Source organism: Hemitrygon akajei, chromosome 8 (assembly GCF_048418815.1).
Source record: "Hemitrygon akajei chromosome 8, sHemAka1.3, whole genome shotgun sequence".
NCBI classification, from domain to species: Eukaryota; Metazoa; Chordata; class Chondrichthyes; order Myliobatiformes; family Dasyatidae; genus Hemitrygon; species Hemitrygon akajei.
Window position 1 is genome coordinate 164,848,499 of NC_133131.1, and position 12,571 is coordinate 164,861,069.

Here is a 12,571-nt window from a genome sequence, read left to right on the forward strand (position 1 = left end):
AGCACCCAGAGTAAAAACACATAGTCACGGGGAGGACAGCGAGAACTGAACCCAGCTCACCGGCTCTAGTATCATCAAATTTGCTGACGATACAACCATTGTTGGTAGAATCTCAGGTGGTGACGAGAGGGTGTACAGGAGTGAGATATGCCAACTAGTGGAGTGGTGCCGCAGCAACAACCTGGCACTCAATGTCCGTAAGACGAAAGAGCTGATTGTGGACTTCAGGAAGGGTAAGATGAAGGAACACATACCAATCCTCACAGAGGGATCAGAAGTGGAGAGAGTGAGCAGCTTCAAGTTCCTGGCCATCAAGATCTCTGAGGATCTAACCTGGTCCCAACATATCGATGTAGTTATAAAGAAGGCAAGACAGCGGCTATTCTTTATCAGGAGTTTGAAGAGATTTGGTAAGTCAACAAATATACAAAAACTTCTATAGATGTACCATGGAGAGCATTCTGACAGGCTGCATCACTGTCTGGTATGGAGGGAGGGGCTACTGCACAGGACCAAAAGAAGCTGCAGAAAGTTGTAAATCTAGTCAGCTCCATCTTGGGTACTAGCCTACAAAGTACCCAGGACATCTTTAGGAAGCAGTGTCCATTATTAAGGACCCAAGGGCATGCCCTTTTCTCACTGTTACCATCAGGAGGGAGATACAGAAGCCTGAAGGCACTCACTCAGCGATTCAGGAACAACTTCTTCCCCTCTGTCTTCTGATTCCTAAATGGGCTTTAAAGCTTTGGACACCACCTCACTTTTTTTAATATACAGTATTTCTGTTTTTGCACATTTTTTTAGTAATCTATTCAATATATGTAATTGATTTACTTGTTTATTTATGTTTTATTTTATTTATTATTATTATTTTCCTTTCTGTATTGCATTGAACTGCTGCTGCTAGGTTAACAAATTTCACCGCACATGCCGGTGATAATAAATCAGATTCTGATTCTGCAATAGCATTGCGCTAACTGCCACACTACCATGTCACCAAAACCCCTACAAGGTTTTAACATCTAACTCTGGCAATGTCAACCTTGATTTTGTGCTCAAATGTCATGAATGGGATAAAGGCAGAAGTGCTGTCTAATCGAAGAAACCTTTTCCTAAGTCCTTTTTCTCTCATGTCAGCCTAGAGGCAGGTATTGGTGGGGCGTTCATCCAGGAACTGTGTGTGACTAAGAGTTTCTTGGAGAACTCAATCCTCTTAGAGATCCGGCTGTGGACAAAAGCAAAAGGAAAGTCTCGCCCATACTCCAGTCAGGAAATGAGAGGGAGTTGCACTAAATTCTTCACTTAGTCGCGAGCTCCAATAATGAAGCAATTAAGCATCTGAGCTGAAGCTGTAGGAAGACAATTGCTGCAGATGTAAAGAAAGAACTCTCACTCGTATCTTGTTTTTTTTTATGACCCTGGCTCGCCCTAGAGCGCTTTATAGCGCAAGAAATACCTTTGAAGTGTTGTCACTGTTGCAGTGTAGAGAAGTACAGGCTGGTTAAAGAGAGACTGAGAAGCCAGAAGCTGCATGCCTTTCTTTTTCAGTGTTAAACAGCCCAGAACATGACATCTGAACCCCTCACACCCCCGCTTTATCCACCCTTTCAACACATCTCTATACCTTTTGTAAACACATCAGCACGAACATCGATTTCTCTCATTTCCTCCCTTCCTCTTCTCTCTTCTTCAATTCCCCACTCTGGCCTCCCTCTTACCTCCTCTCCTCACCTGCCCATCACCTTCCCCTGGTGCCCCTCCTCCTTCCCTTTCACCCACGGACCACTCTCCTGTCCTATCAGATTCATTCTTCTCCAGCCCTTTACCTCTTCCACCTATCACCTCCCAGCTTTTTACTTCACCCCCCTCCCCCACCCACCCGGCTTCACCTATCACCTCTATCTCCTCCTTCCCTTCACCCCACCTTCTTCTTCCAATGTCTTCCCCCTTTGTTTCCAATCCTGAAGAAGGGTCCCAGCCCGAAACGTTGACTGCTTAATCACTTCCATAGGTGCTGCCTGAGCTGCTGAGTTCCTCCAGCGTTTTGTGTGTTTGTCCATTCCTTTATCCTTCATCTGCTTATTTAATTTAAATGAATTGCGGCCCCTCGAGCCACTGCGCCCAATTACAATCATGTGACCAATTAACCTACTAACCGGTATGTCTTTGGACTGCGGCAAGAAACAGGAGCACCCGGAGGAAACCCACATGGTCACGGGGAGAACATACAAACTCCTAGCAGTGGCGGGAAATTAAACCCGGCTACACATTCTTTTAATGTATTGTAGTGGAAAGAACAGTGAATACTAATAACTAGTACGCAGTAATATGAATTGTGGTAACAGGGAACCGCAGACCAAAGTAGAGACATGGAATGCAGTAGCAACAACATCCAAGTTTCCAGAACTTAGCTAACTGTATTATATCATGCACCAGTATTGTAACAGAAAATTGGATTTACTGTTAGACCTGTGGATAATCTTTTCATTCTGCAATCACAACCTAGTCTGGTACTTAATTAGGTCTTCCTGTTGACACCAGTCTGCAACCAAAATGGAGCTTTACTGGTAACCTCTGACAATGTGGGAACTGTAAAAGGAGACTTTCTCTTTACCATCTACACCTCGGACTTCAACTACTGCACAGAGTCTTGCCATCTTCAGAAGTTTTCTGATGATTCTGCCATAGTTGGATGCATCAGCAAGGGAGATGAGGCTGAATACAGGGCTACGGTGGGAAACTTTGTCACATGGTGTGAGCAGAATCATCTGCAGCTTAATGTGAAAAAGACTAAGGAGCTGATGGTGGACCTGAGGAGGGCTAAGGCACCGGTGACACCTGTTTCCATCCAAGGGGTCAGTGTGGACATGGTGGAGGATTACAAATACCTGGGGATACAAATTGACAATAAACTGGACTGGTCAAGAAACACTGAGGCTGTCTACAAGAAGGGTCAGAGCCGTCTCTACTTCCTGAGGAGACTGAGGTCCTTTAACATCTGCCGGATGATGCTGAGGATGTTCTACGAGTCTGTGGTGGCCAGTGCTATCCTGTTTGCTGTTGTGTGCTGGGGCAGCAGGTTGGGGGTAGCAGACACCAACAGAATCAACAAACTCATTCGTAAGGCCAGTGATGTTGTGGGGGTGGAACTGGACTCTCTGACGGTGGTGTCTGAAAAGAGGATGCTGTCCAAGTTGCATGCCATCTTGGACAACGTCTCCCATCCACTCCATAATGTACTGGTTAGGCACAGGAGTACATTCAGCCAGAGACTCATTCCACCGAGATGCAACACTGAGCGTCATAGGAAGTCATTCCTGCCTGTGGCCATCAAACTTTACAACTCCTCCCTTGGAGTGTCAGACACCCTGAGCCAATAGGCTGGTCCTGGATTTATTTCCACTTGGCATAATTTGCCTATTATTATTTAATTATTTATGGTTTTATATTGCTATATTTCGACACTATTCTTGGTTGGTGCGACTGTAACAAAACCCAGTTTCCCTCGGGATCAATAAAGTATGTCTGTCTGTCTGTCTGTCTGGTTAGCGTAGTGGTTAGCAAAACGCTTTACAGTACCAGCAACCAGGGTTTCAATTCACGCCACTGCCTGTAAGGAGTTTCTACGTACTTCCCCGTGACTGCGTGGGTTTCCTCCGGGTGCTCCGGTTTCCTCCCTCAGTCCAAAGGTGTACCGTTTGGTAGGTTAATTGGTCGTTTTAAGTTGTCCTGTGATTTGGCTAGGGTGAAATCAAGGGATTGCTGGCCAGAAGGGCCTATTCCGTGGTGTATCTCAACAAATAAACACCAAAATCAGCCTGAAAAGATTCAACATTACATCTAAAAACTGGGAAGACACTGCACTCCGTAGATGCACCGGGAGGAAATCGGTTTTGAGGGATCTCACAGAGAACAAACAGCAGCTGTGAAAGGAGACACTGAGAAACCAAAAGACTCAGCCACTAACCACAGTCACCATTGAGTCGTGCCCACACCGCACCAGAATATGTGGATCCTAGATCGGCCCGAGGACTCCCAGTAAGAAGGCAGTGCACTCGAATGTAGTGGCTTTTATGAACATATATTTTTTATGATTGCAAGACCCCGCTAGACATTAAGAACTTCAGGTCTACCCCATCAGTGGGTTGCTGATTGGCAGAGAAATTGAGGGAGCTGCATTTGATATGGATCGTACTGCTGCCTGTGTCAGAGAGGCGTCGGAGAAGCCTGTGTGCGAAGGCAGTGCGCGGCCTGACAGTGAGAGATCATCTCAGTCGCTTTTCTTGTGATCACAAGACCCTGTTGGACATTGTTAATGTGGAACGGTGCAAGTCCGATTCACTGATTCACTGGTAGATGCTGGTGGAGCACTCCAGTCCCGGTCATGACGAGGACTTGGCCAGTCGCAGTGTTGCCTGAGGCGCTGGAGTCGGTGCACTCCACTGGAATGCTGGGGGTGGTGTGGCACGGCGTCCAAGCTGGAGTCGCTGCTGCCTGCCCCCGGTGGTCGCTTGGCAGAAGACAGGTCATATATTGTGTTTAACTGCAGACAGCTGCAGCATTCATGGACTCAGGGCCTTGGACGATATTTTTTTTGTGTGTGTCCGTATTTTACTGATATCATATGTGCTATGTGCGGTGTGTGACTGTTGGTACTGTGTTTCATACCTTGGCCCCAGAGGAACGCTTATTCGTTTAGCTGTCTTCATGTACGACAATTTAACTTGAACAACAGACAACACTACTACAACTACCGCGAGTAGAAAAATGGAGAGCTATGAGGGAGGGAAGGGTTAGGTTGATTGTGGAGTAGCATAGAAGAGTACAGCACAGTAAAGGCTCTTCAGCCCACGATATTGTGCCGACTCGTTTAACCTACTCTAAGATCAATCTAACCCTTCCCTCCCACACAGCCCCTCTCATTTTTCTTTTATCCATGTGTCTAAGAGACTCAGAAATGTCCCTAATGTATCTGCCTCTACCACCATCCCATGTACCCATCCTCTGTGTAATAAACCTACCTCTGACATCCCTCCCCTATACCCCTCCATTTATAATTATCTCCTGTCCTATTAGCAATATCTGCCCTGGGAAAAGTCTCATCTTGTACCTTCTTCCAAAAAAGAAACTACCCTCATTAGACACGCTCTCTAACCCAGGCAGCATCTTTGTAAACCTCCTCGGCACCCTCTCTAAAGCTTTCACATCCTTCCTCTAATGAGGCGACCAGAACTGAATGCTATGTTTGATGTTCTAGGACCTTTACCCAGGGACAGCCCATAGTTGGAGAGTTGCTCATTCCAATCAGTACTTGGCTAAAGAAGTTCCACATGATTTCCCTGTTGAATTTATCTTATGCCTTGCTTCATATATTATTGGGAAATAACTTGTTGGTCTGTGTCAGGCATCCATTGTGATTCCTAAGATCTTCACATCTACAGAGTATCAGCTTTACTGAAGCTTGCAACTTGTAGTGAGGAACAAGAGGTGGCTGATGTTTAAAGGAACCCCGCCCCACCTGCACAAAATAATGCCCAGACTTGGTTTAAACTGTTCCCCAGCTTCTGAGGCTCAGGAGAAGGTAGAGGTGGAGAAGGCTGACCCATAGTCAACCACATGGACTTTCAAAGCAATCGTGTAGCACTGAATGTCATTTAGCTAAAAGACAGTGCAGTCACCAGCAAGGTGGTAATGGGGGGGGGGGAGGAGAGGGGGGAAGAGGATGGAAGAGGGGTGAAAGAGGAGAGAAAAGGTGAGTGGCAGAGGGAGCGAGAGGGAGTGAGTGATACGCTATAATTTGCTATAATTTCTAAATTAGGATCATTGAACCATAGAACACTACAGCACAGTACAGGCCCTTCAACCCTCCATGTTGTGCCGACCCATATAATCCTTAAAAAAAAGTACTAAACCCACACTACCCCATAACCCTCCATTTTTCTTTCATCCATGTGCCTGTCCAAGAGGCTCTTAAATACCCCTAATGTTTTAGCCTCCACCACCATCCCTGGCAAGTCATTCCAGGCACTCACAACCTTCTGTGTAAAAAACTTACCCCTGATGTCTCCCCTAAACTTCCCTCCCTTAATTTTGTACATATGCCCTCTGGTGTTTGCTATTGGTGCCCTGGGAAACAGGAACTGACTATCCACCCTATCTATGCCTCTCATAATCTTGTAGACCTCTATCAAGTCCCCTCTCATTCTTCTATGCTCCAAAGAGAAAAGTCCCAGCTCTGCTAACCTTGCTTCATATGGCTTGTTCTCCAATCCAGGCAACATCCTGGTAAATCTCCTCTGCACCCTCTCCATAGCTTCCACATCCTTCCTATAATGAGGAGACCAGAATTGAAACCAATACTCTAAGTGCGGTCTCACCAGAGATCAAATACATAATCAAAATAAATTCTAAATAGCAAGGACCTAGGAACCCTGCAGGAGCAGAAAATATAGTGTTTACATTAACTTTTGTGAACAGCTATACATAACTATCGACCAGAGCTCTGGAAAAGCTTTGTTTGTAATATAACCTACCAGGCTTAATATATTCTCCTAGTAAATGTTAACCTGATGTTGCTTAAACCAGTGTTTCAATTCCATTATATATCAGAGATGATGGAATCTGAGATAACAGGAACTACTCAAAACAGTGCATCAAACTAAAACATTGTCTTACTTCTCTCACACTGATATTACTGAAAGCTATACAAATTTTAAATTCATTTGTTAATTTCATTTCACTTTATGTTTCTTAATGTGTGAACATCTGACAATTTTATTAAGAAAAGCTTCTACCCCTCTGCCATCAAACTTCTCAGTAGACAATGAACACTACCTCACTATTTTCTTTATTCTTTGCCCTCTTTTTGCACTTTTTATTTAATTTTATTTTTTAAATTTATAGTTTTTTAAATTATGTATTGCTCTGTACTGTTGCTGCAAAACGGCAAATTTTATGACATATGCCAGTGATATTAAAACTGATTCTGACCTTTATCAAAGGCAATAAAATGCATTAACCACCCCCAGTACCAAACAGCTGAAGATTAGTCCTGAATTCTTAATACTAAAGCATTCTCAACTACCAATTTACCGCATGAACTAAAGATATATCAAATACCCTCTAAATATGGCACTTCCATCAATTTCATAATACATGTATAGTTTTCAATAAATATCTGCAGATGGCTGCCGTATGTTCTAATTAATTATGCGTACACTCAATGCTTTAGAACAGTTTCTTTCCCTTCGTCATCAGATTTCTGCACCCATATGCTCTACCTCACATTTTGTTCTATTTTTGCACTACGTATTGTTTTTTACATTCCTTATTGCAACTTAATAGTTCTTTTAAATGTATTGCACTGTTCTGCTGCCGCAAAACAACAGATCTCATGACATATGTCAGTGATAATAAACCTGGTTCTGATCAGGTTTACGTGTGAAAAAACCATCAATATGTAAGGGTCTCAGCCTGAAATGTCAACCGTTTATTGATTTCCATAGACACTGCCTGGCCTGCTGAGCTCCTCCAGCATTTTGTGTGTGTTGCTCTGGATTTCCAGCATCTGCAGAATCTCTTGTTGTTCACAATATATAAAATGCCTGGGTTCACATATCGTTACTTATTATTCATTGTCTGGTGTAAATACCTTTCAAGAACAACATGATTTATTTTTGTCATTATAGGTACACTGGATACACTTGTTAATTAAAGATTAGCTCTTTTTCGTGACCATTATAGGACAGAATTTCCCAAAATCTCAGCGGGTGAGTGAAACTGGAACTGGAGCACAGCCCAAGGAGATTCAAATGGGCTGAATATTTGGCAGATGCTGGAAATCAGAAATAAAAACAAATTGCTGGACACGCGCACAGGTCAAACAGTGACGACAGACAGCAATTCAAGAGTTAATAAGAAATGTTACTCTTTCCCTCTCCATGAATCCGGCTTCACCTTCTGAGTGTTTCTGACATTTTCCATTTTATGTGACATTGTTAATGAAATGGCAGAACTTTGGCTGGACCAATCTTGAAAAAGAAATGTGTATACTACTGAGACAGATGGGGAATTTAAAAATTGTGTTAATTAAATAAATCTGCAATCAAAAAGTTGGTGTGAAGCCATTGGTGATCACATTGCAACTGTACAAATTGTTGATGAGACCACATTTGAAGGATTTTATTTATTTAAGCGTGAAACCTAGCCACTCCAACTCAACAAGCCCTTGGCACCCGAGTACACCCATGTAACCAGTTGCCTACTAACCTGTATGTATCTGGAACACGGGAGGAACCAGAGCATAGGGAACCCTATGTAGTCATGGGGAAGACCGTACAGACAGCAGCAGAATTAAACCTAGGTTACTAGCAAAGAGGGAGCCACGGTAGCATAGCAGTTAGCACATCGCTATTGTCGCTTGAGGAGTCAGAGTTCAATCCCAGCAACCTCGGCAAGTAGTCTCTGTACGTCCTCCCCGTGGAATGTGCAGGTTTTATCCAGGTCCTCTGGTCTCCTCCCACAGTCCAAAGACGTACCAGGCAGGTTAATTGGTCATTTTACATTGTCCCGTGTTTAGGTTAGGGTTAAATTGGGGTTACTGGGCAATTTGGTTCAAAGGACCTCAAGGTCTACACCACACTGTATTTACTAAATAAAAATTAAAAGTAACAGGTTGATGAGAACCACTTCGTTACCATGCTGCCACGGTTCTGGTCACCCAGCTATCGGAAGGATTAAGCTGGAGAGGGTGGAGACAAGATTCACGAGGATTCTCCTTGGACTGGAAACCCATGAGCTACAAGGAGGGGCTGGTCAGACTGGGATTTGCTTCCTTGAAGCTCAGAAGGCTGAGGGGTGGTATATAAAATCAGGAGGGATGTAGCAAAGGTGGATTGTCACTGTCTCCGTCCCAGGGTAGGGTTGCCTAAAACTCGCGGGAGTAGGGGAGAGGAAATATTTTCAAAGTACCCAAAAAGCAACTTTCTCCATACAGAGACAGGCGATTATATGGAACGAACTGCCAGAGGAAACTGTAGAAGTGAGTATAATTAGAATGATTAAAAGGAATTTGGACAGATACGTGGATGGGAAGGGTTTCAAAGTCTAAATCGAAGTAAATTTATTATCAAAGTACGTATATGTTAACATATACAACGCTGAGATTCATTTTCTTACAGGCATTTACCGGAATATAATGAAATACAATAGAATCTAGATAAAACTAAACTAAGAATGAAAAACAACCAATGAGCAAAAGACAACAAACTGCAAACAAGAAGATAAATAATTCTGAGAACATGAGTTGTTAGAAGTCCTTGGAAGTGAGTGTAGGTTGAATTTTGTTGAGTTGTGGTGAGTGAAGTTATCCATGCCGGTTCAAGAACCTGGTGTAATTATTGTTCCTGAAGCTGGTGTTTGCAGGGTAATTATTGTTCCTGAAGCTGGTGTTTGCAGGGTAATAACTGTTCCTGAAACTGGTGTTTGCAGGGTAATTATTGTTCCTGAAGCTGGTGTTTGCAGGTAATAACTGTTCCTGAAACTGGTGTTTGCAGGTAATAACTGTTCTTGAAGCTGGTGGTATGGGACCTATGGCTTTTGTACCTCCTGCCCAGTGGTTGTAACGAAAAGAGAGCATGGCCTGGATGGTGGGTTTATGTGGATATGGGCCAAGCTCAGATAAATGAAACTAGCTTGGATAGACATTTTGTTCGGCATGCAAGTGGAGGGCTGACGTGGCTGCTTCAGTACTGCTAGCTCTCTGATTCAATTGTGACCCTTGAAGCTGGTGATTTTTTAAAAACTTTATCTTATCAGTACATTCACCTTACTCCAAACCCAACACAAAACAGAGCTGACTCTTCACCAACTCCTGAAAATTATACATAGCAAAATAAAATTTTTACCTGATTTTAAAATTACTTAGAAGACTAACTATGCAATGGCCTTACGTTCACACTCAAGTGTTATGTTACGTTCCCTAAAACCAACAGGACTGTTGCTACTCCTGGTTCTTGGAGTGGGCTTCCTCACCCAACCCACCCTAACTTCTGAAATGACCCAGCATGACATTCATGGACAATCAGGACCAATGTCGACCTTTTCAACCCATATTCTCCTTTTCTAAGTACATGCATTTAAAATCTTAAGGAGGTCTCTTGTGACATTTTAGGCCATTTTTTAAACGTCTTAATTGAAGCTGACACACAAAATGCTGGAGGAACTCAGCAGGTCAGACAGCATCTACAGAAATGGATAGACAGTCCACCCTTTCCCCTTCATCAGGACTGGCTGAAGAAGGGTCTGATGACCCTTACCCTGGTGAAGGGTCTCAGCCAAAACGCCCAGCATTCATTAATTAATTTCCATTGCTGCCGCCTGACCTGCTGAGTCCCCTCAGCAGTCTGTGCCTGTTGCTCTGGGTTTCCAGCATCTGCAGAATCTCTTGTGTTTTTAACCAGAACTTCCAAGTCTTCTAAAGCTACATTCCCTTGTGATAACCTTCATTTGTGGAGATCAGGCGCGGTGAAAACCGTGGGCTAAATTCGATTAACTCTGTTGCGTTTTCGGCTCACTGTAAGAATAGCCCTTGGGTAAAGGAGCCGGCGTGAATGGAAACTTAGCGTCCCTCGGAGGGGAAACGAGGAAACATGAGTGGACTTCGGTTGACTAAAAATTAAACAGTGCATCGTAACATATTGGAAGCAAATCGATGACTACAACCCCGCTGCTTTTCATTAAAAGCTCACCGCAATAATGACTGACGGCTGCAGCGATAACTCCGAGTTCTGACGAGTCAAAAGAACGCAATGTGGTGGCAAACATGAGATTTCGTGCCAGATATGAAGTTACACCTCGTCACCCGCCAGTCCTATGTATTAGGGTCAGCGGACGCGCTTTCCAACTTAGAGCCAAACGCAAAACCCAAGCGGAACATTAAAAGCAACCTACCTTTAAAAAAAAAGTCTTTCACGGTTAGTAGATAGAGAGTGTGGAGGGTCCACTATATCACCGGGCGATTATATTCAGTGAAGGGAAGCGTGGTCGCGGGAGCTTCCGAGGGAAAGGGTTAGCGTTGCTACTGGGTGACCGCTGGATAATAGTGGACATCTGGAAGTGATGGGCTGGATGGGTCAGCGAGGCACCTGCGTGCAGATATCTCGGCAGAGCCCAGGAGGAGGGACCGAGGGGGGAGAGGGGGCTATCCGCGGGCGGCCATCGGCCATCGGCCAGCGGACGGGGCGAGCGTTCCCTCACCGATATTGAGCGCCGACTGGGTGCTGCTGTCGTCCCAGGACTTCCTCCAGGAGCTGGAGCCCGCGCTTTCGCTCAGGGACGGGCTGTTGTCGCCGCCGCTGCTGTCCATGTCCGGCGCCCGGTGGAGGGGTCAAACCACCGCCACTGCCTCCGGGGCGAGATGGGTGAGGAGAGCCTCCCAGAGATAGGCGTCAGCCATGTTTGTTGATCTAGATGTGGTGATGCGGGGGCGGAGAGGCGAGAAGGAGGGGACGGGGAGGGCCGCCAGTGACGCGCCGGGTGATCGCCGCACCCCGCCGGCGCCCAGCGCACCTGAGGACCGGCCGACCGACACGTGGGCCGGGGGCCCCTGGCGGATCCGTGACATCCCAGCTCAGCACGGACCTGTCCGGGTCATCCGAGCACAGGGCAGACCACCACAGATATCCCAGCCCGGCTCCCCGGGATATCTGACTAGAATATCCCAATCCCATCCTAATTCAGACTAGCCCTGTTCTTCCCAGTCCAGCGTATCCCAGCCCAACTCCCCACTGACCTGTTCAGGACGTCCCAGTCCAGCGTATCCCAGCCCAACTCCCCACTGACCTGTTCAGGACGTCCCAGTCCAGCGTATCCCAGCCCAACTCCCCACTGACCTGTTCAGGACGTCCCAGTCCAGCGTACCCCAGCCCAACTCCCCACTGACCTGTTCAGGACGTCCCAGTCCAGCGTATCCCAGCCCAACTCCCCACTGACCTGTTCAGGACGTCCCAGTCCAGCGTATCCCAGCCCAACTCCCCACTGACCTGTTCAGGACGTCCCAGTCCGGCGTATCCCAGCCCAACTCCCCACTGACCTGTTCAGGACGTCCCAGTCCAGCGTATCCCAGCCCAACTCCCCACTGACCTGTTCAGGACGTCCCAGTCCAGCGTATCCCAGCCCAACTCCCCACTGACCTGTTCAGGACGTCCCAGTCCAGCGTATCCCAGCCCAACTCCCCACTGACCTGTTCAGGACGTCCCAGTCCAGCATATCCCAGCCCAACTCCCCACTGACCTGTTCAGGACGTCCCAGTCCAGCGTATCCCAGCCCAACTCCCCACTGACCTGTTCAGGACGTCCCAGTCCAGCGTATCCCAGCCCAACTCCCCACTGACCTGTTCAGGACGTCCCAGTCCAGCGTATCCCAGCCCAACTCCCCACTGACCTGTTAAGGACATCCCAGTCCGGCGTATCCCAGCCCAACTCCCCACTGACCTGTTCAGGACGTCCCAGTCCAGCGTATCCCAGCCCAACTCCCCACTGACCTGTTCAGGACGTCCCAGTCCGGCGTATCC

General features: G+C 46.2%; 1 protein-coding gene across 3 annotated transcripts in view; it reads right to left on the reverse strand.

The window, feature by feature from the left end:
- Window positions 1-11,469, reverse strand: part of LOC140732394 (uncharacterized) — a 105,055-nt gene extending 93,586 nt beyond the window's left edge. For all 3 annotated transcript variants that reach the window (XR_012100068.1, XR_012100067.1, XM_073054981.1), the window contains exon 1: window positions 11,257-11,469. Coding sequence is in view for 1 of the 3 variants with exons in the window: in XM_073054981.1 (XP_072911082.1) it covers window positions 11,257-11,365 (109 nt within the window). In the remaining 2 variants the exon portion in view is untranslated. The remainder of the gene's footprint in view (window positions 1-11,256) is intronic.
- Between the last annotated feature and the right edge of the window lie 1,102 nt (window positions 11,470-12,571).